This window comes from Eptatretus burgeri, chromosome 16 (genome assembly GCF_056783735.1).
Source record: "Eptatretus burgeri isolate ZD-2024b chromosome 16, Ebu_testis_v1, whole genome shotgun sequence".
Taxonomy (NCBI): domain Eukaryota; kingdom Metazoa; phylum Chordata; class Myxini; order Myxiniformes; family Myxinidae; genus Eptatretus; species Eptatretus burgeri.
The window spans coordinates 55,036,253-55,053,533 of NC_140976.1; the positions used below are offsets into that span (position 1 = coordinate 55,036,253).

At 42.7% G+C, this 17,281-nt stretch overlaps 1 protein-coding gene across 5 annotated transcripts in view; it reads left to right on the forward strand.

Annotated features, from left to right (window-relative positions):
* Positions 1 to 17,281, forward strand: part of DIS3 (DIS3 exosome endoribonuclease and 3'-5' exoribonuclease) — a 61,517-nt gene that overhangs the window by 13,576 nt on the left and 30,660 nt on the right. For all 5 annotated transcript variants that reach the window (XM_085859835.1, XM_085859833.1, XM_085859832.1 and 2 more), the window contains exon 6: positions 7,441 to 7,608. In XM_085859835.1, the coding sequence (XP_085715961.1) occupies positions 7,441 to 7,608 (168 nt within the window). The remainder of the gene's footprint in view (positions 1 to 7,440; positions 7,609 to 17,281) is intronic.

A 17,281-nucleotide genomic window follows, 5' to 3' on the forward strand; every position in this document is an offset into this window, starting at 1 on the left:
GACCAAGAATCCTCCAGTGGGCATCCCGATTCACTGAATCAAATGCTTTACAGAGATGAGCATAGGCTGCAAGCAGCCCCTGCCGAAACTCTGGCCTGCATTCAGTGAGGACCCAAAGAGCAAGGACACGGTCAATCATTGACCTCTTTAGTGTAAAGCCTGACTGTTCTGGACGCTGGTGCTCGGGCAGATGGTGGCGAACACAATCAAGAAATATCCGAGCAAAGACCTTGCCCGGCACTGAGAGCAGCGTCACCCCTGGGAAGTTGTTGCAGTCTTGGCGATCACCCTTCCCTTTCGAGGGAGGGACAATAAGGCCCCTTTTCCAGTCAGTTGGGATGATGCCTGTGTTCCAGGCAGAGCAAAGAATTGCATGCAATGACACAAGTGCAGCATTTCCACCAGCCTTGAGAAGTTTAGCATGGATGCCACAGATCCTTTGAGCTTTACCGCATTTCAACCGGTTTACCGCAGCCTGTGTTTCCACAAAGGAAGGTGGACCACAGTTGATTGGTGGGTCAGCAACAGGGATTGTAACACCGCTCATGTCTAACTCGACAGCTGGTGCATCAGCCTGGTACAAGCGCTCAAAGTAACTGGCCCAGCGGGCCTTCATTTTGGACTCCTCTGTCAAGAGACCATCATCCTCTGCTCTAACTGCAGTACATCGAAGGACGTGTTTGGAGGAACGCAATTTGCGAATTCCACTCTAAGCAGGACGAGAATTACTTGACCACAGGTGATGCTCTACCCCCTCACAGATTCCTCGTACATGGGCCTCCTTGTCCACCCTTAGCGCACATCCAGTTTTACGTCTCAGCTCCCTGAACAGCTCAGCTCTGCCATTCAGCCTGGCCCTGCGACTCTGATTAATGGTATCCAGTGTCGCTTTAAGAGAGAAAAAATTCTTCTCCGCCCTCCGGTGAGTTCCAAGACATCTTCTGGCAACATCAAGGGCGGTGGTCTTGAAGGCACTCCACAACTCTTCAGGATCCCCCAAAGCACCAAGACCCCCCAAATCTCCACTCAGCCTGTTTGCAAACTCCTCACCTACCCTCTCATCCTTGAGCTTGCCAACATCCAGCCTCGGCTGGGATGGTACCATTCTCCTGGATTTAAGGTGCACGTTAAGATTTGTTACAACAAGCCGGTGGTCAGTATTGAGGAACTGAACACTCCGGTAGACCCTGCAGTTCTGGATCATCCTGCAGGGGCAATCATCGAGCACATGGTCAATCAACTTTGCCACACTTCCAGCGTTAGAATACCAAGTCCAGCGATAAGCCTGTGGGCGCTGAAACCATTAACCCATAAGTCGATAACTTCTTGAAAAGTCAAGGAACTTGGTGCTATTCAGGTTCACAGTTCCAGACCCATGGGGACCAACACACGTCTCATAACCATCCCTATCAGTTCCAGTCGATGCATTTAAATCCCGCAAGACTAGAAGTGTATGTCGCCTGGGACACTGATTGATTGACCACAGACTCGAGCGTGGCATAGAATGCGTCCTTCACGGTGCGATCACTCGCCTCAGTCGGAGCATGTACAGAGACCAGGGACATGACACCCAAGAATTGACGAATCCTTAGTCTCATAATATGTGTGGTGAATTAACGTGAATCAAGGGACATGACGCGGGATCACATGTTGTGCGTCTCGCGTATAAGGGGAGGTCTCTGCGGCACGGGTGGATTGTCCCCGGGGCATTGCTATTGACATCGGCTGTCCACTTGATGCTCGTTAACTGAAGGTGCTCATTGACTGGTGAGAATGGAGATTATATCGAACTCCGTGCTTACGCGGATTAGTCTGCAATGGTTAACTGCACATGTATACGTTTCTGCTTATGTACTCCTAGCTGAACCTGTATTTCCTGGTGTGCCCACAGAAGCGGCTCCAATCAAATGGAATAAAGCCTAAACTCTGAAGGTTCATCTCTCGCTCTCATTTCAATTTATTCCATTTGATTTTCTCGGCTCTCTCAACCAAAGATGGACAAGATCTACAAACCAGAGAGGTTCGACGCAGACCCAAACACGACTGACGCAGAAATGAAATGGTCACATTGGTTCTGCTCCTTCTCACACTATCTGACCATCATCGCGGAGGAGCTGACAAATTTGCCGCTCTCGTGAATCATGTCTCGCCCGGCGTGTACAGGCTCTTCTCGGGGTGCGACACTTACGAAGCAGCGATTGACGTACTGCAGGCGCTCTACGTGAAGCCCAAGAACGAGGTATACATACGACATCTTCTCAACACACGCAAGCAAGCAGCCGGGAGACAATCGATCAGTTCCTGCAAGCTCTGAATCAGCTGGGAAAAGACTGCAGCTTCCGGGCCGTAGGCGCCGAGGGCCACCGAAAGGAAGCGACACGGGAGGCATTCATCCAAGGACTCAGATCAGCCCACATACGGCAACGCTTACTAGAAAGCGCAACCCACTCTTGACAAGGTAGTCGATCAGGCTCGAGCGATGGATACGGCTCAGCAGCAATCTGAGTCATTTGGGACACCGATGCTGCTCATGAACGCTGCTACGATGGGAACCCAAGGAACCCCACTGGCACAGACACAGCCAGACATGAGGGATGGAGAAACACCCGAGGAGCCGGATACCCAGACCTCGTCAAACTCCTCAGCAACTGCTCCGGTCGGTAAATGCTTCTTTTGTGGGTACAAAAGGCATCCTCGTCAAAAATGTCCAGCCAGAGATGCCACATGCATGAATTGCGACAAGAAAGGGCATTATGCCAGGGTATGTAAATCTACTCTAAGGAGGAATAAACCCACTTCTGCGGCTCTCTACTCGCAAAAATAAATTGACTGCAGCCTCCCGGGAATCTATCCAAGGCTATCATCAACGTGCGAATTAACGAGCATATGGCTGAGGCACTGCTTGATCCCGGTAGCTCTGAAAGTCTCACCAACAGCTCGCTAGTGAAGGGCAGGAAATGGGTAATCCACCCGACTGACAATACGGTATGCATGGCCGCCACCTCACTACAATCCCGCGTACGAGGGTACTGCAATGTTGAATTGGACGTAAAAGGGTACACGCATCGGGATGTAAAGGTGCTGGTGCTTCGTGATTTGTGCGCAGACGTAATTCTGGGTCATAATGTCCTCAAGCAGCACCACGAGCATCGAAATACCCTTTGGAGGAAGCAAGCCTCGTCTAATTTTAAATGCGCTGACCACCGCGGAGGTGACGTCCCCCAGCTGTTCGCTAACTTGTCGCCGGTCTGCAAACCGATAGCGATCAAATCGCGGCGATATACCACTGCTGACATGAATTTCATCACTTCCAGAAACCAAGCGATTACTGGAGGAGGGAATTATAGAACCGAGGTCGCCATGGCGCGCACAGGTGTTAGTAACCAGCAGTCAGAACCATAAGAGACGGATGGTTGTCGATTATTCCTAAACGGTCAATCGCTTCACCCAACTCGACGCCTACCCCCTGCCGCGCATAGATGAGATGGTCGAACGCGTGGCCAATTATAAGGTATTCAGTACCATCGACTTGCGAGCGCCTATCATCAAATTCCCATCCGAGAGGAAGACAAACCGTACACTGCATTCCAGGCAGGGGCGGCGCCTCTACCAGTTCAGAAGGATACCATTCGGTGTCACGAATGGAGTAACTGCTTCCAACGGGTTATGGACGACATCATCTCAGATGAAAACCTCGAAGACACTTTTGTTTACGTGGATAATGTCACAGTGTGCGGTAGGGATCAGAGGGAACATGATAGGAATCTGGACAGATTCTTGAGCATTGCTGGAAAATATAATCTGACTCTCAACTACGAGAAATGCGTATTCTCGGCAAGGTCAATTGACCTTCTCGGCTACACGATAGCCGACGGCATAATTAAGCCTGATCCTGAGCGATTGCGCCCGCTCCGTGAGCTTCCACCACCTCAGGACTTGCAGACAATGCGCCGGGTGATCGGGATGTTAAACACTATGCAAGATGGATTTCGCAATACTCCGAGAAAATACATCCCCTAGTGCATTGCAAAAACTTTCCACCAGATGCCGCTGTCGTGAAAGCTTTCCACGATCTCAAGGATGATATCAGTAAGTCCGTGGTTTTATCGATCGACAGCTCGGTGCCCTTTGTGGTGGAGACCGACGCTTCAAATCACGCCATAGCTGCAACACTTAATCAGTCTGGGCGGCCGGTCGCTTTCTTCTCGAGAACTCTCTCTAGAAGCGAGCAGAGACACTCGTCAATAGAGAAGGAGGCGTACGCCATCGTCGAAGCGCTGCGTAAATGGAGACATTATTTACTGGGGAAACCACTTCACGCTCGTTACGGACCAACGATCCGTGGCTTTCATGTTTGATGGGAAAAATAACGGGAAAATTAAGAATGAAAAAATTATGAGATGGCGGATAGACCTAGCCTGCTACAGGTACGACATTGTTTACCGGCCCGGGAAGGAAAACCCTGCTGCAGATACCTTCTCCCGGGTCTACAGTTCGGCAACAATCAGTCAGGCTTTGCAAGACCTCCATGTGTCTCTGTGCCACCCAGGGGTAACCAGGATGGCACATTTCGTACGCAGACAAAATCTTCCCTATTCTGTTGAAGATATTAAACAAATGAATGCTTCATGCCCTGTTTGTGCTGAACTAAAACCCAGATTCTTTGGCGCGGCATCTGGCAGACTGATCAAGGCTACTTCCCCCTTCGAGAGACTAAACATCGACTTCAAGGGGCCCCTGCCCACCGAGACAGACAACAGATACATATTCACCGTTGTTGATGAATATTCAAGGTTCCCTTTCGCGTTTCCGTGCTCGGATATGACCTCGGGCACTGTCGTAAAATGTCTCTCTGACGTCTTCGCTATGTTTGGGAGACCTTCGTACATACATTCAGACAGAGGGCCGTGTTTCCATGTCGGCCGGGCTAAAACAATTCCTATTAGAGCACGGCACCGCAACTAGTCGAACGACGGGTTACAACCCACAGGGGAAACGGGCAGGTGGAAAGGTATAATGGAGTTATTTGGAAAGCCATAACTCTGGCGCTGAAATCGAGAGGACTGGGCCCCGAGCGATGGGAGGTTGCTCTTCCTGACGCAATGAATTCCATACGCTCTTTGCTCTGCACGTCCACAAATGCCACTCCTCACGAACGTATGTTTACTCACCAACGACGTTATGTTGACAGTCAAACGGTGCCCAACTGGCTGGCCCACCCCGGTACAGTGTTCATGAAACGCCCGGTACGACAAAGCAAGTATGAACCGCTGGTGGAGGGTCGAACTCATTGACACTAATCCAGAGTATGCTCATGTCAGGCTCCCGGATGGCAGGGAGGCCACTGTGTCGGTTCGCCATCTGGCTCCCGCCGGTACTCCTCCCGCCGGTACACCACCTCCTGGCTCTCCTCCTTCTGACATTTCCCCCCAGGAACTCCGCCAGGCGACGGGGCTGCCGTGTTCCCCCGAGAGCGATCGAGGAGTCATCCCGGCACAAGTCGAGGCTCACCAAGAGGATCGGGAGTCTCCCTCAAGTGAAACTGCCGTTTACTCCCGGAGAGGTCGACGAATAAGGCCCCTCGACGACTCAATCTGTAAAGGGGATTATCGGCATTCTCGCTGCTCATGCTCCTATATGCCCATTATATCATATATCGATGCTCATTTCCATGCTCCTACAACTCAAAATAATCACTGCTTGGCATGTATGCTTCTGTAGATCAATTAGTCCGCGTTGCTTGAAATGTATACTCCTATAGTGCTAAAGCAATCATGGTGTGTAAGATGGGCCCCTAGTTACATTTTAAAGGTGAGGAGAATGTGGTGAATTAACGTGAATCAAGGGACATGACGCGGGATCACATGTTGTGCGTCTCGCGTATAAGGGGAGGTCTCTGCGGCACGGGTGGATTGTCCCCGGGGCATTGCTATTGACATCGGCTGTCCACTTGATGCTCGTTAACTGAAGGTGCTCATTGACTGGTGAGAATGGAGATTATATCGAACTCCGTGCTTACGCGGATTAGTCTGCAATGGTTAACTGCACATGTATACGTTTCTGCTTATGTACTCCTAGCTGAACCTGTATTTCCTGGTGTGCCCACAGAAGCGGCTCCAATCAAATGGAATAAAGCCTAAACTCTGAAGGTTCATCTCTCGCTCTCATTTCACCGTTTCACTCGTTGACCGGTGTTACCTCCATTATCATTGGAGTTGGCTTATTGGACACAGCTAGCAACTCCCTGGGCATGGTAACCATCAGAGTGACCAGACCAATAGTCGGTGTAACCATCCGCCATGATCTCGCCGCAATCCGGTCTCCGAACCTCAGAGAGAGCTGCAATACCGATGTCCAAACGCTTGACCTCAGATGATAACAGAGGAGGAGGAGGAGGAGGAGATCATCCTCTCTTAGGGATATGACATTCCAGGCACCCACCTGAAGGGACCTCCTCAGGTTAACCCAAGGAGACGGCCGTCTGGTTTTCGACACCTCAGCATCAACCCGACACACTCTCGACACCATCACTCACACTCTCTAACCCGGGAATGTTACCATGGGGTTTCCCTCCTTTCATAAAAGATTGGAGGTCCCGAAGGCTTTGTCCCAATCCCGTTATCCGGTGAGCCACCCTGTAAAGGGCAGCTGCACAGGAGGTACTCCCACGGAGTGGATTTTCAGATTTTTGTTTTTGGCTTTTGGAATGTTTTGCGGAATGAAGGGTTTTACGGTGGCCGGAGTGCAAATCCTGCCACCAACCTCCGAATAAGAAGTAGCCCAACTGCAGGAGGACATCCGCAGACACAGTTAGGCACTTAATATGGATGGCCGTTGCCTCACAAGGAGCTCCACCGCCCTTTTACAGGTTTTGTTCTTCATCCTGCTGGGTGTCCATATCATACACCCTTCTCACCAGAAAACCTGGTGGGGGAGACGGTTTCGTCGCAGCCAACCCGATGATGGAACAGGTTAGTACAGGTTTACCTGATTCCTGTAGCAAGTCACAGATCTGATCTGGCCTGACCTGACCGTTCAAGTACAAGTGGGTACAAATGACTCTCCGTGGGGATGGCGGAGCCGGAGACAATGGCAATCAGTCCTGTTCAGTGTACCAAACTACCTGGAGCACTACCTACCAAGTCGGTGTTCGTCGGATCTGCAGTTCGGGTTTTGCTACCTCTGGACTTCACGTCGGATTATTATTATTGTTATTATTATTATTATTATTATTATTATTATTATTATTATTATTGTTCTAAGTATTTTGGGGACCTCTTACCCATGATAGGAAGCAGATCGCCAACCATCCTTTAGTTTGAAACAAAAATGATATATTTCAATCAAAATGTTGTCCGAAAAGCTGATGCCTTGGTTGCAGTGTGGAACTGATGTCTTTCTCTGCTTTCTCCATACCCTCGCCCCTTTCACTACCCCAAGAGCACTTTTGACACTGGACGGATAATCTTTTCTGAACATCTGCCATTATCGCAAGTACAGCAGGGCATCCGAGCTGGACGTCTTCTGCAAGGCACCTTCCGGGCAAATCGAGATAATTTCCTGGAAGGACGTGTGAGAGTTCATCAGGATGGCAAGGATGATATGGAGGTCGATACCTTTTTCATTAATTTTGTAAGGTCATTTTGAGCAGTGCTCTCTTCAGAGGTCGCATTCATTAATTTATTTATTTGTATCCATAGTCGAGGCTCGTGGAAGAATTAGAACACTGACCGCATCAGCATAAAAAGAACAGGAGAGAGAGAGAGATAGAGAGAGAGATAGAGAGAGAGAGAGAGAGAGAGAGAGAGAGAGAGAGAGAGAGATAGAGAGAGAGAGAGAGATAGAGAGAGATAGAGAGAGATAGAGAGAGATAGAGAGAGATAGAGAGAGATAGAGAGAGATAGAGAGAGATAGAGAGAGATAGAGAGAGATAGATAGAGATTGATAGAGAATGATAGAGAATGATAGAGAATGATAGAGAATGATAGAGAATGATAGAGAATGATTGATAGAGAATGATTGATAGAGAATGATTTGGACAAGCAATGGGTGTGGGTAGAAATGCGTGACAGTAGTAGATGCATGGGGTGGACAAGATCGATCCAGAAGGAAACTCCAAGGAGGGAAAAACCTGAGGTTTGGAAATTTATTTATTTTTATTTTTTTTTTACCTGAAAAAAAACATTTTTATAGTTGTTTGAAAATTTTAATATCTGAACTTTGTTTGTATCTGTCAATTCATATTCATTTTCTCAAATTTAGGAATATCTCTCAATGACATTGGAAACTTTAAATCTTTAACATTTAACGTATTCTCGTATGTCTTATAATGTTCAACCCTTTCAGGGTTTCCATTGTGGAGGATGTAAGTGAGCAAGAACAGACCATATAAAACATTTATTATCTTTGTTTTGAATATTAAGAACCGCTTTCTTAAGTTTTATCTCTTTTGGTAAATCAAAATAAGAAGAAGCTTGAAGAGGATCTGATTTTAAGATGTGTATATCTAAAAAGATTATTTTTGTAATGGCAAATCCACTACCTACTAGTGTGTTATCAACATCTTGTTCTTGTCTCTGGAGTTCATCGTAAACATCATATCTTACAAAATCTTGAAATTATGAGATAAAGTGAGTGTTTGTCCTCATATAGGGAGTAGTTTCATCACCTTCTCTTACCATATTCAACTTTACTCTCATATAAAACTTAAAAGTTTTTATTTCACTTTATGTCTTTAATTATAGTTTCAATACTTTGTTTAACCATATCAACAGCTTCAATGATTGAAGATGGTCCAGGGTCTTGAAAGTGAAACAATCTTATTTTTATATGTCCTTTAATTGCCCCATCAGTGTTTTCAATGGAGAATTTAGTGGCACCTTCCCTTTCTTCATTGTTCTTGTGCTTGCGTGATTGAAGGTGTTTATTATAAACAAAATTTTAAAGAATATAATTAGCACATCTATCGCAATGTTTTGTTTCTTGGTCAAGTGGAGATATTTGTCTGAAAAGATTGAATGTGTGTTTGTTGGTTTGAAGGTGTTTTTTATAACATTTATATTCATGATTACAAACATTGCAGTACGTTGCATTCACCATATTTATAGAACAAAACTTTGCTTAAAATACAATTTTCTTGATGAAAATTCCATTTAATTCATTGGTGAATCTGTGCTTAAAACCAATTTATTCTCCAACTTTTTTCACTTAATAAATACAATGTAACACGACACAAAAGACAAGTTTCAATCAATCTCTTCATTTGTAAAAGATACTGAGAAATATGTCGAGGATGTAAAATTGAATAAAGATAAATATAACAACTATTGGATAAAAACAATTATGGTGAATAATATGAGTTCTTCAATTTCCTTCAGTGGAAGGGCTTCTCGTATATCTGGAAGAACATCAATTAAAGTAGCTCTAACAAAAGTTTCTCCTCTCCTTCTGGCAATATATTAAAAACTAGAAAAAGCAATGAAACAAGAAAAAGTATCAAAAAAGAAAAACCTTATGGATGAAGCTTTAGAAAGAAAAGATACAAGACCATCTGTAATATGCAAGGAGAAATTTGTATTTTTTTAAACAACCCTGAAGATTTAAATCCTGATGAAATAAAGGATGTTAATATATCAGGTGAAATGACATGTCGTTCACTCGTAGTTAAGGGTCATTTTAAAATTACCTTTAATATAAAAAATGTCGTAGTTGAACCTGTTAATGAAAAAAAGTATATAGATATAGATGGTAATGTTTTTTTTCCACTAATTAAATACGAGTCATTATTCAACTGAAGATTATGAGAGTGATGATAGTATCTCTGTTGGAACAGAAGACAGTTATGATCCTGAGAGTTTGCGTTCAAACGATTGTTATGAAAGTAGTTTTATAGATGATTGTGAAAGCACCAATGAAAGTACCGATGATGAATTTTATTTGAAGTAAAGTTTTACTTTATAAATATGAATAGTTTACTAGATTTTGATCTCTTGAATTTCCTGATTCTCCACATGACAAATTTGAGGATTATCCTGCGTGTGAAAGACAGGGATTAAACACAGAGTCAAAAGCCTAAAAACAATGTATGTTCTGTGATTATCTTCTAATTAATGATAATAAAAATATAAAAAGGAATATAATTCTTTGAGATTTACACCAAAAATGAATTGCTTTACAAGATTGATTCGAGAAATGAATGTAAAGTATGAGGGTGATAATACACCTTTTCTTACAAGAGAAGAGACTAAACAAATGATGACCATGTTTCATGGATTGATGATTTATATATTATTAACGATTGTCATTTTCAGAGAAATATCAACAAAAGATATTGCATAAATAAAGTAATGGATTATCTTGAAATTAAACCTGAACTTCGGATAAAACAACGAGTTTCCAAAAAAGCCAAGAAAAAATTAAATAACATGTTTTACAAATATATAAATGAATGATTTTTTTCCCATTTGGGAAAATAAGATAAAATTTAACAACCATAAAAATCTTCCGTGGAGCCTGGTGTTGGTGCAGTGGTTAGGGCAGCGGCTTGGGACCCAAAAGGTCCTGAGTTCAAGCCCCGTTGGGCCACTGAATATATATATATATATATATATATATATATATATATATATATATATATATATATATATATATATATATATAGAAATATATACAGTATATACACCAGGGGGTTGACTCAGCCTGTCATCCTTCCGAGGTCGGCGAAATGAGTACCAGTGTACTGGGCCCGGTGTATGCCCCGGTTAGAATAGGTGTACCATATCCCTGTGTGTCGTAAGAGGCGACCAGGGTTGCATCAGGAAGGGCATCCGGTATTAAAAACCTATGCCAAATCATTATGCGGACAGCAAAACGAATTTCCATACCGGATCGGTCGAGGCCGGGGTTACCAACGACCGTCACCGGTACCGGTGGTCAGCAGGGTACCAGTGGAAATTGTGCTACTGCTGGGCGAAGGAGGAGAAGGAGATGGGGAAGGCGAGTCCGGAGGCAGTGGGAGAGGGGGAAGGGTAGAAGTGTGGAGGTGAGAGTTGGAACTCTGAATGTTGGGACGATGACTGGCAAAGGGCGAGAGTTGGCTGATATGATGGAGAGAAGAAAGGTGGACATACTGTGTGTACAAGAGACCAAGTGGATGGGGAGTAAGGCTAGGAGCATTGGAGGTGGTTTCAAACTGTTCTACCATGGTGTGGATGGGAGGAGAAATGGTGTCGGGGTAATCCTGAAGGAAGATTATGTCAAGAGGGTATTGGAGGTGAGGAGAGTGTCTGACCGAGTGATGAGTGTGAAGTTGGAAATTGAAGGGGTGATGATGAATGTCATCAGTGCATATGCACCGCATATGGGGTGTGAGATGGAATATAAAGAATATTTCTGGAGTGAGTTAGATGAAGTGGTGGAGAGTGTATCCAAGGATGAAAGAGTGGTGATTGGAGCAGATTTCAATGGGCATGTTGGGGAAGGGAATAAAGAGGATGAGGAGGTGATGGGTCGGTACGGTCTCAAAAGAAATGTGGAAGGGCAAATGGTGGTAGAGTTTGCAAAAAGAATGGAAATGGCAGTGGTAAATACGTATTTCAAGAAGAAGGAGGAACACAGGGTGACGTACAAGAGTGGAGGAAAGTGCACACAGGTGGATTACATCTTAAGCAGGAGATGCAACCTGAAAGAGATTAGAGACTGTAACGTGGTGGCAGGGGAGAGTGTAGCTCGACAGCATCAATTGGTGGTCTGTGGGATGATTTTGGAGGTGAGATTAAAAGAGTGAGGGCTGAACCAAGGACCAGATGGTGGAAGCTGAAGGAGGAAGACCGTTGCATGGAATTTAGGGAGGAGGCGAGACAGGTGTTGGATGGTGGTAAAGATGGGTGGGATGATTGGGCAACAACAGCAGAAGTGGTGAGTGAGATAGCTAGGAAGGTACTTGGTGTGACATCTGGACAGAGGAAGGAAGATAAGCAGACTTGGTGGTGGAACGAGGAAGTACAGGAAAGTATAAGGAAGAAGGGGTTGGCGAAAAAGAAGTGGGATAGTCAGAGAGATGAAGAAAGTAGCCAGGAGTACAAGGAGTGGCGGTGAAAGGAAAAGAGAGAGGTGGCAAAGGCTAAGAAAATGGCATATGACGAGCTGTATGAGAAGTTGGATACAAAAGAAGGGGAAAAGGATTTATACCGATTGGCAAGACAGGGACCGAGCTGGGAAGGATGTGCTGCAGGTTAGGGTGATAAAGGACGTAAATGGGAATGTGCTGACGAGCGAGGAGAGTGTGTTGAGAAGGTGGATGGAGTACTTTGAGGAGCTGATGAATGAAGAAAATGAGAGAGAGAAGGTTGGAAGAGGTGGAGATAGTGAATTAGGAAGTGGGGTGGATCAGTAAGGATGAAGTGCGGACTGCTATGAAGAGGATGAAAAGTGGAAAGGCAGTTGGCACAGATGACATACCAGTGGAGGCATGGAAGTGCTAAGGAGAGATGGCAGTGGGGTTGTAAACCAGATTGTTTAATAAAATCTTGGAAAGTGAGAGGATGCCGGAGGAGTGGAGATTAAGTGTACTGGTTCCGATTTTCAAGAACAAGGGTGATGTGCAGAGCTGTGGAAATTACAGAGGGATAAAGTTGTTAAGCCACACCATGAAGTTGTGGGAAAGAGTAGTGGAGAAGAGAGGTGACGATTTGTGAGCAGCAATATGGGTTTATGCTAGGCAAGAGCACCACTGATGCGTTGTTTGCTTTGAGAATGTTGATGGCGAAGTATAGGGAAGGCCAGAAGGAGTTACATTGTGTGTTTGTGGATTTAGAGAAAGCTTATGATAGGGTGCCAAGAGAGGAGTTGTGGCATTGTATGAGGAAGTCAGGAGTGGTGGAGAAGTATGTGAGGATTGTGCAGGATATGTATGAGGACAGTGTGACAGCGGTGAAGTGTGCGGTAGGAATGACGGACCGGTTTAAGGTAAAAGTGGGATCTCACCAAGGATCGACTCTGAGCCCTTTCCTGTTTGCAATGGTGATGGACAGGTTGACGGACGAGATCAGACTGGAGTCTTGATGGACTATGATGTTTGCGGATGACATCATGATCTGTAGGGAGAGTAGGGAGCAGGCTGAGGCGAGCCTTGAGAGGTGGAGGTACGCACTGGAGAGAAGGGGAATGATAGTAAGTAGGAGTAAGACGGAGTACATGTGCGTAAATGAGAGGGAGGGTGGTGGTATGGTGCGGTTGCAAGGAGTTGAGGTGGGGAAGGTGGATGGGTTTAAATACTTGGGATCAACTGTCCAAAGTAATGGAGAGTGTGGGAGAAAAGTGAAAAAGAGAGTGCAGGCAGGATGGAATGGGTGGAGAAGAGTTGCAGGAGTGATTTGTGACAGAAGGGTAGCTGCAAGAGTTAAGGAGAAATATATAAGATGGTAGTGAGACCAGCTATGTTGTATGGTTTGTAGGCGGTGGCGCTAACAAAAAGACAGAAAGCGGAGCTGGAGGTGGCAGAGTTAAAGATGCTGCGATTCTCATTGGGAGTGACGAGGATGGACAGGATAAGGAATGAGTACATTAGAGGGACTGCGCAGGTAGGACGGTTTGGAGACAAAGTGAGAAAGGCGAGATTGAGATGGTTTGGACATGTGCACAGGAGGGAAGCGGAGTATATCGGGAGAAGGATGCTGAAGATGGTGCCGCCAAGCAGGAGGAGAAGAGGAAGGCCAAATAAGAGGTTCATGGATGCGGTGAGGGCGGACATGCGGGTGGTTGGAGTGTCAATGGAAGATGTGTAGGATAGAGCGAAATGGAGACGGTTGATCAGCTGTGGCGACCCCTAATTGGTGCAGCCGAAAGAAGAAGAAGAGAAAAATCTTCCAAATTCATTAAGATGTCTCATAGTTGGTTCAAGCGGATGTGGAAAAACCTGCTTACTTTTAAAGATGCTCCTTACTCCTAACTTTTTAGATTATGATAATTCAATAATTTTCACAAAGTGAAGTTTTCAACCTTCAACAAAGTGAAGTTATCCACTACTCTCACAAGGTTTTAATGCTGGTCTTCAAAAAGAAGATATAATCGGTTTATTTAAACTTCAAAACAAACTAAATGATTACAACATTGTAGATATAATACAACTATTTTGTGATGCACAGAGATATAAAAAGAAATCAAAGCCGATAACTTGTATTCTTGGTGATAATACGGATGATATACCTTCTCCCCAAGATTTGGATAAATCAAAAAAGAACCTCGTTATCTTTGATGATTGTGTTAATGAGAGAAACCAAACGGTAATGGATAGCTATGACACAAGAGGGAGGCATTCTTCTTGTAATTGTATTTATCTTAGTCAATCATACTTTCAACTTCCTCGTCGCTCAATAAGAAACAATGCTAATACTTTTATTTTATTCAAGTTAAATTCAATAGATATAAACAATTTTTGGAGAGACAATTGTTCTACATTATGTAGTAAAAAGGAATTTGGGGAATATATAAAGCACACAACTGAAAAATATAAATATATTGTTGAGAAACAAGATGAGATATTAAGGGTTATATTTTTTATTTTATAAACAATTACATATATAAATGACAACTATTATTATAAATCTTGTCGGTAAATCTGCTTCTTGAAAAAATTATCGTAAACTAAGGTTCTTGAATAATACAAATAAGAATATTGTAAATTTGCTGAAAATGCACCATGTAGTTCATATTGTATCAACAACAACGAGAGCAATATGACCTGGAGAAGTGGAAGGTGAAGATTATTACTATATTTCAGTAGAGGAACATATACGATTGTGGAATGAAGGCCAAATATTTGAGGAGGTTTCTCTTGGTACAACAAAATATTCACATTGTAAGAGTGAGTTAAAGAAACTAAAATCTGGTGTCTTGGGATATTAGAAACTAATCCAGAAGGAATGAGACAAATTATTAAACATCTGAGTGGTAATGGGGTTAAGATTTTATCATTCAGTTTTGATGTTGATGAAGAAACTCAACGCAAACGTATGAAAAGCAGAGATATAAGTATTGGTGAAGAAGAAATTACAACTCTTATCAATGTTAATAAAGAATTTAACGAAATATTTAAAGAAAAGGATTTATTTGAACACATCTACTTTAATGATGAAAAAAAATAAAAATTTCCCTGTTGACCTTTATAATTCAGTTAATGATATTTTCCAATAAATAAATGGATGTGAAAGAAAGGGCAAGAAGATTTAAGGAGCATCAAGAGTTGGTTTCAAAAGTTATAAAACAACAGGAAGACATAAAGAAGAAACGTAGACAGAAACTCACGGGTGAAGAAGTATTTGAAAGAAAACAAGAGAAATTTTTTAAACCACTTTTAAAAACTTCTCAAGAAAAAATGATAGATGCTTCCATAGTTCCCACAATAGAATATACTCCTAAAAAACTTCAAATGTTAAAAGATTTCAGTCAAATGATGGAGGAATAATTAGGGCATATAGGAGAATTAGAATATGATGATGGATTATTTCAACAACTGAAAGAGATTAATCAACCCCCTGTTTATATTGTGAAGGCTCTTCAAAACAATGAATATTCAGCAGATTCAAAAACCAAAGCAGGACTCATTCCAACAGAACAACCAGCAATATTTAATCTTGTTCAAGAAAAGGGATTGATATTTAATGATGAATTAAGGTTCTTGAGTTCTGCTCAACCTCCTGTGAAACTAACTCCGAGATTGTTTCTTCTAACAAAAGATGGAAAACAAGGTTCAACCGTGAAGGATGAATCGAAGTATTTTGATAAACCATTGGATATGAAAAATAAGGATGATGATTAATAAGGATGATGATGAAAATGATGATGATGATTAATGATGATGAAAAATAAGGATGACAAAACGATAACGGTTTCACCCGGAGCATATGATAGTTCTCAAATATCTTCCGAAATTGCTCGCCTTCTGAAAGAACAGGGTGATGAACCAAAAAATATTGTTATAGATATTCAAAAGCATACTTCAAAATCAACGATTAAACTTAAAAATAACTACAAGGTTGATTTCACAAATGATAATTCATTTAGATTTTAGAGAGTATATATTGATCTGCTGTACTCTCTTAATTATAGGGTTAGTCTATTTGGTAAAAGTAGGAAGAATGAGAAGGAGAAACATTATTCAGGCTTTAAGTAGCCTTGGTTCAGGTGTTCGTTTTCTTCCAAATGACCCATCACAATTAGTTAATAGACTGCTATTGCTCTTAGGTAGTAAGAAGGCTGGAAATAACAATTGTTTTAATGAAGCATCAGCCATTTTAGAGCACTGGATGAACATAAAAATAATGAATAAATGTCAATACAAAGACATTTTATCCCATATTAAATAAGAGGAGAAGCACAATCCTTAGTTTTAATTTCACAACAAGTGACCACACATCTTCATTCCCATACCCACTACAACTTGACGCAACAAAATAATATGAGGCGTCTTTATTGTCCATGGAAACTTATAATACCTTATTTAATATCACCAAGAAAAATGACAAGTTTAGTTATAATCCTGGAAGTGGATACAAAACGATAACAGTTTCACCCGGAGCATATGATATTTCTCAAATATCTTCTGAAATTGCTCGCCTTCTGAAAGAACAGGGTGATGAACCAAAAATATTGTTATAGATATTCAAAAGCATACTTCAAAATCAACGATTAAACTTAAAAATAAGTAAAAGGTTGATTTCACAATTGATAATTCATTTAGATTTTAGAGAGTCATTGGGTTTCTCCTCAAAAAAGATTGAAACTAATGGGACGTTTTACAGTGATAATGTCATTCAAATATCCTCAGGCATAGATTCGTGATTAATTCACTGTGATTTGATTGATGGCGCTTATAATGATGGAATAAGAACAAATACAATATTTTCATTCAGCGCATACTCAACCCCAATTGGTTATAAATTCAATATGGAACCCAAAAATATGATTTATCTACCTGTGTCAGGAAAAACCATATACAGAGTAAATTTTAGGATTACCGACCAAGATAGTCGCATGATTTCTTGTAATGGAGAAATTATATCCATCAGAATTCACCTACGTGAAGTTTTCCAAGAAATAAATACGATTGTTATTGTGAGGAAACACGAGTTGGGAAAATATAAAATAATTGCAGGGGATGGGATGTTCCTTTCCCCATACTACAAGGGTGAAGGTATGTATCTTGGTCGAAGAGACAAAGGGGTGTCAGACATCAATTTAGAAAAAAAGAAGATGGGATAATTGATACTCTCATGGGTATAGG